The following is a 6,962-nucleotide window of genomic DNA, read 5'->3' as shown; positions in this document are numbered from 1 at the left end:
TGGTAGTTCAGTCATTTGAAACATGCAAATTTGTTGATGGATGAACCTGAATTTCAGGTTTTTTTGTTCTTCTACTGTGTAGATGAAGAAATCTGCTCATGACCTCAGTGCAGCTGTATTTCAGATATTACTTGTACTGATTAAACAGTTAGGAGGTTGATGGGATTTGCAGTCTTAAATGACATTAGCTTTATTCTGTTGAAATGAAATAGTTCAAAGTAAACCTATGATATTTTGGGAATCCTAGAGACGCAAAAGAATTTTATTTAGTTTAAAAATCTTTGTTAGAAGTGATGCGTATTTCTGACACAAGGGGATATTTCCATAAAGTAGACAAAATGAAAAACACACAAGCTTTTCTAGGCTTGAATTCTAGCAGTGTCTTTGGAAGTCTTTCATGGTGGTTTGCCCATCTAACTTTTTGTCTGTTGTACTCCATTAAGTCACCTGAACCTCTGCTTAGCTAATGAATAAAATCTTTAATACTTCTTTAACTAATGAATTTCACCTGGTTAACTGAGTTTCAATTGGAATATGTGTTTAAAAGGTTAGCTTTGTGAATACTGCTTGTTTTAAAAGTTGTGTTCACCCAGGCTTTTCTCTGCCTAAACTTTCTCTACAAAGCTTCACATTCTCAGTATTTGTAGCTTTTTTAGTTTGGCCTTTGAATGAATGATCATTAAAGAGTTGCTGTTTTGGGATAACATGCACTGTAGTTCTTCTTGCAGCCTGATGCCTAATTTCAAGAATTAATGGACATTTTAATAGTTTAAAAATTTTGTTATCAGAAGTTTGAGATACTTTGTGCCAGGAAGGTGGAAGATGAATGCCTTAATAGCAGTCTGTTGATGTTTTTTAATGGTTTTTAGACAGTGTGGAAGACTGAACTGAAGGTGTGCATGGGAGACCCTTTGTTGTACTAGAAATTCTCTGCAGCAGAGAATGTACAACTTTGAAGATTAAACTTCATCTACAGAGGTTCTACATTGTGTAGATTCTTACTGATTGAAAGAAGGCTATTAGTTTGATAACGTGAACAAATAGACTGATTCCTGTTGCCTATTATTGCATGAGTCACTCATCAATTTTACATGAAGTAGGGCAGCAGCAAATGTACCGTGTAGCTGTCCTTGTCTCAGAGTGAGAGTCCTGCATTGACTGGATGTGATAGACTGTATTTGAAAACTAGTAGTTTTAGAAAGTTAATTTTAAAGTAGCCAGAGCGTTTAGCAGAGTGAAAGAAAACCTTTTAATGTTCACACACAAAAAAGAACCCACCAAAAACTGTAAACGATCATCTGTGTATATGCACTGGCTGTAGAAGTGAAGAAAACATAGTTGTTAGTAGCTGAGAACTTAGTAATTTACTTTAAAACTCTGCAGATACAGAGAGGACCATTGTACTTACATAGTAAATGAGAGGCTAAAGTTCTTGATTTTTATCTTACCCTTCTGCTGTTTCTTTCTAGGTTTAACTATAGATCAACACATCATCTTGCATCTCATGGGTTTTATGAATTTTTAAATTGGTTTGATGAAAGAGCATGGTATCCACTCGGAAGAATAGTAGGTGGAACTGTAAGTATTTAAATAATAAATTTATTAAAATAAATTTAATAAATTTAGTAAATTAAAAATATTTAAAGATTACTTTTCAGGAAGTTTTTTGAACTTTCAGTACAAATTTGACATTGATAAAAGAATCTTAATAAAATACGCTTTTAATTTTCAAATTGCTGAAGAGGGAATATCGAGATGTTTTTAATTTTTAGCTGCAGAAACTAAGTCAACATGCCTTAGTCTTTATCCAGTAGCATATTGTGACCAAGAAGTACAGAACTTCCTTACATATGAAATTCTAATAGTAACAAATAAGGGTATTATGACTCCTGTAATTCTGGTATACAAAATCAGTAAAGGAAAAACATTTTTTTAAAAAATGAATTTTTTTTCAAAATTGTTACCTAAATCTCTTAAGCTACAAGTTTTAATCCAGTGATGTGTGCTGAGTAGACTTCATGTATGTATGGGAAAAAAGTTAGGACTTTCACTGGGAGAAGACCTTGTGAAATTAGATCAGTGTGGCACCTGTATGAAGCATCAGGACTAGTTAAGATTGGTATCGATGCAAGCTACCAGACAGGAAAGGTGTACAAAACAATGTTATCAAATCAGAATGCAAATATCATTCATTGGAATAGCTTTAGTAACACTAAGTAATGCAGCCATGTGTTTCTTAATGTGTGAAGGCTCATTAAAGCTTTGTAATGATAGTATATAACACTTAAAGGTATTTACATGTTTTTTGTAACAGTTAGATAACCATTTTTTTTAGTATCTTAGGGATGCTGGAGACTTTTTTATGTAACATGTAAGTGCATGTTTTCCATACCTGTCTTATACAAAATAAAACATCTTACGAAAAAGAATTAAAATATATGCAGGGGAACATTCAGTCATCTGTTAATTTAATTTAGTACAATGCCCTTCTTAGTTTTTGAAAGAAACTAAGGCAGGTTGACACTCTGGGTTCCTACAGCAGGTGAAGTACATTTTAATTTTTCTGGTATGTATTGATTTTTCTAATGTTGATAAATGTGGGAGGGTAGAAATCCTATTAAGAATATTCTGAAGTTCTCCAATGTTCTATGATGGGTTCAATAGATTTGTGTAAGTCTGTGCTACCTTTCTGGAGCACATCTTAATTTGATTTTACAGGACTTTATTTTAATCTTCCATATCCAAAGGTGTCTACACGTCTTGCAAATACATAGTATTCAATGGACTGACCATCAGCTTTTCAGCTTTAAAAAATTAAATCTTGTTGATGCACATTTTGTTTCCCTATTGGTACCAAGAAGTGAAAGAATGGCATGGTATATTTTAAAGGAAAATGGCTGGGAGATTTTGGGTTTCTTCTTGAAGTATTAGACTTTTGGGGCTTGTTAAACTCGTAGCTGGCTTGAAATTCTCTTGCAAATTTTAGTTTCTGCTTCCATACCTTAATGACAAATTCTTTTCATTGTATGATAAATGTCAAGCAAGATGGGATATTATCTGTATGCTGCTCTTTCATTTATGAAGTAGATTATATTTTATTGTTAGCATTTGGATAAAATTAAAAGAGCCTATGGTATTCAGTGGTGCTGTCAAAACATGATTAAAGGAGTACTAAAATAATTCTGTTAACTTATGCTAATACTCACTGCTTATATCAGCTTAAAAAATTATTGTTTCATTGCAAGTTATTTGTAAACAAACCTACTATGATAGTTTTCTGTAATAACCTAGTGTTTTGGTTCGTTTTTTATCTCCATGTAGGTATACCCAGGACTGATGGTGACAGCAGGCCTTATACATTGGATTTTAAATATGCTTAATGTGACAGTCCATATAAGAGATGTATGTGTGTTTCTAGCACCAGTTTTTAGCGGCCTTACAGCTATTTCTACTTTCCTGCTCACCAGAGAACTGTGGAACCAGGGAGCAGGGCTTTTAGCTGCCTGTTTTATTGCCATAGTTCCAGGTTACATATCCCGATCAGTAGCAGGATCGTTTGACAATGAAGGCATAGCTATTTTTGCACTGCAGTTCACATACTATTTATGGGTAAGTAATTGCTGAGTCTTTTGCTTTGGAAAGGTTTTTTGGTTCCTCCTCCAACCAAATGACTGATTTTTCTTAGAATCCATTGAATTCTTATTTTCCTCCCTCTCATCGCTCTTCCCCTTGGCTCTAGATTAGGCAAGTACTGAGAAGTCACATGATTTGAACAACTCCATAATCATGCTCTTTAGTTTGCTGTGTAAAAGCACTGTTCCACTGAAGTGTGTCCTATAGTGGTAATAAAAATGATGATGAGTCTATAAATTTAAAACAAACACAGGGATTGTTTTTCAGTTTTGAGGTATTAGTATTGTGTGCATCAAATTTTAGCCTCCTTATATGGCTGATGAAAAGCAGTAGACTGAAAAAGAAGTGCTTTGAATTGTCTTCTGGAAAAATTTTTGACTGTATGGAGGATCTGGGCTTTGACTTAATTAAATACTCAAAATATAAATACTCAAAAAATACTTAATAATTAAATACTCAAAGCTGTCTACAGTCAGATATTAGTGTTACTTGTGTGCTTAAAGAAATAGTCTTATGTCTTTTAATTAGACTGCTTGCAAAAGCAGCATGTCTGTCACTCCTTAATCTGTGTAGAGTTTCATCTGTCACGTAGTTTTACATGAAGGAGTTTAGGAAAGCTGGAGTTTTTCTGGGCTATTGAACCTACTTTGGAAATAACATAAATAGCATAACTATATTGTTAATTCAGCACAGACACTGTAGGGTACTGTCCCTTGTGTATTCTGGAATGCCTGTACTTTTCATTTAGCGTGGCTCCACATAAGCACATTGTCACTACAGCTTTCTCCATAATTTTGTCCAAGAGTTCTGGTTTTCGTAAGCAGATGCATATTCACGAATGTTTTAGCTTTAGAATATTTCAAACTTGGGATATAGTTGATAGGAATATAATGGAAGAGAATTCAATTTTTTCATGACCGAGCGACTGGTGTTACTTAAATGCAGTTTTTTAAAATCTGGTTTTAGAATAGCTGCAGCTGGAAAGGTGTACTGTGTTTGATAACAATGATTGAAACAACCTATGTTGTTACTTCAGAATAACTGAGATATCCTAGCAGTTATCTGTTCTCATGGAATTCATGTTTAACTAAACTGCAGAGTGCAATAATGTTTGCATGAACTCTTATGGAATCAAATACATTTTGTAGACAACTTCCTAGCTTTTCTTAATGTCTGTTCTTCATTCCTGTTTTTCCTCACCACAGTCACCCCCACCAGTTGCAGACAAATTCATATTCCTGGGGCAATTTCTGGATCCTGCTAAACCTTTAGTAGTATCTGGATGTTCTCGTTAACCTTAAGTGAGTTTTTCAAAATTACAGAATAGCTCCTTTGTCTCTAATTGCAGATGAATTAAGGCATGGATGATCTTCACTTAGCATTGTAAACTGCTCTAATATCTCAGAGAAAGTAGCACAGAGGCATTGCAACTACCTTTCTACAACAGATCATAAGGCAGAGTGTTGGGTTTTATGCTTTTGCTAGAGAAATAGATCTGACTTTTGTGTGTGAAAGAATTGCATTTGTGTTACGATTTTATGGGCAACAGTTCAGAAGCATAAAATATAACTTGATGCAGGCTAAAGAAGTTCTCTTGACAATTGTTTTGGAATGAAACTTTTGAATATTGTCCAGGATTTGTCATTCATAATACTCGGTTATTTTTCCAGGTGAAGTCTGTGAAAACTGGGTCAGTCTTTTGGACAATCTGCTGCTGTCTATCCTACTTTTACATGGTAAGGCTTTTATATATATATAATAGCTGAACTATTTGAGTAGGACTTACATAATCCATGTGTTGATGAAGAGAAGAAGGATATTTTAATCTTTGTTGGAGCCATAATATAAAATTACTGCTTCATATTGTTATTAAAACCTTAAATATATGACTAAACAACATAACATGTAAGTGTCAAGTATTTAACTAAACATGATTAAAACAATTTTTGAAAAAAATTTGAAATATAGTAGCTTTACTTACAAGTTTTTTTTCATACTGTGAATAGGTGCTCTGATTCAGTTGGATTTTTATTTTGGTACAGATAAATTAAGGTATAATTTTGATATTTGTGTGTGTGTGTCATTACTATAATGCAATAATAATCATATTACATTTTTATAACTTTGAAAGCTATTTCTATGGGTATAATTATGCCATAAAGTAAAGCTTACCACCAGAACTGATGAATGATTACAGTGTCATAATAAATGATCATAAATTTTCATTCTTCATCTGTGAAAATGGAGGCTATTGCAGAGATTTTCCTAAGGGCTAACAGAGGGGGAAAACAGCAGTAAAATTGAGGAGATAAAACTAGTAGAAAAATGAAGGGAATTGGTTTTCCCCCTCCTCTGTCTTCTGAAACCTTAGACTTGAAGAATTTTCCTCTTTGAATCAAACATCTTTTTTTTTTCCCCAGTAAACTTTTTGTGACTGTATGAAAAATAAATTATCCTTGAAATAGCCAGTGGTGAGACAGCCAGGCTAATTGCTTGGTGACAGTTAAGACTGAGGTCTCAAATACTGCTTTCCTACCATCAGGTAACTAGGTTTGCAAGAACAAGGAACTTCTGGATTGGTTTATGTGCCTTAAAGTACAAGGTTAATTCAAAGGTTGTCTGGTTGTTGTCTAATTTTCCTCTAGCTTTAATGTCCGTTTGGTTTCCTGGGAGACTTTTGCAGTTAATACAGGAAATAATAGCCCTTTGGTTGTCACCAAAGAGGCTAGGATAGCTATTTCTTTTTAAGAGTATATTTATTTCATTCCATTTCTCCTCCTTTTGCCACATTGCTAAATAGAGAGCCACTTCTTTATACACAGCATTGTGGTTTATATAGTATTATAGTGAAAAGGTCCTGTAGCTGTGGTACATATTTAAGTGCACAAAAGCTGCAAGTCTTTGAATTGTTATATTTATGTACCAGAGTATTTTTTTATATTGTGCCAATTTATTAGTAAGATTCTCTAAAGGTGCCTTCATAAACATACAGATAACAAATAAAATACTTCCACAATTTTACTGCTGAAAAATCACACAATAACAAGTTCTTACCATCTTGGTGTGTGGGATTGTATGAGAGTATGTGATCTAGTGTATGTATGGTATCAGAACTTATGAATCAATGTCATCATGGCAATCAGTGCTTGACTTTAAATGGGGGGGGGGCTGGTTTTTTCCTTTCAAGTGCTATCAGCTCATGAAAATTTCAGATTTGTCTGTAGCTTAGCTTCAAATCTCAGTGATTAGATGATAGAATTTTATTCCTTGTATCTACTTCATCCCACATAGATGATGGCTTTCCAAAAGGGAAATACAATATAGGGAAA

The 6,962-nt window shown here is 33.8% G+C and overlaps 1 protein-coding gene across 1 annotated transcript in view; it reads left to right on the top strand.

The window, feature by feature from the left end:
• The first annotated feature begins 1,444 nt into the window (after positions 1 to 1,444).
• STT3B (STT3B, catalytic subunit of the oligosaccharyltransferase complex) overlaps positions 1,445 to 6,962 on the top strand; it is a 28,762-nt gene continuing 23,244 nt past the window's right edge. The window contains 3 exon segments of the mRNA XM_008631965.2: positions 1,445 to 1,578; positions 3,322 to 3,609; positions 5,304 to 5,369. Coding sequence (XP_008630187.1) covers positions 3,337 to 3,609; positions 5,304 to 5,369 — 339 coding nt within the window. The 5' untranslated portion in view covers positions 1,445 to 1,578; positions 3,322 to 3,336.

Source organism: Corvus brachyrhynchos, unplaced genomic scaffold, assembly GCF_000691975.1.
Source record: "Corvus brachyrhynchos isolate BGI_N302 unplaced genomic scaffold, ASM69197v1 scaffold53, whole genome shotgun sequence".
Classification (NCBI taxonomy): Eukaryota; Metazoa; Chordata; class Aves; order Passeriformes; family Corvidae; genus Corvus; species Corvus brachyrhynchos.
This window is presented reverse-complemented; position numbering and strand designations above follow the sequence as displayed.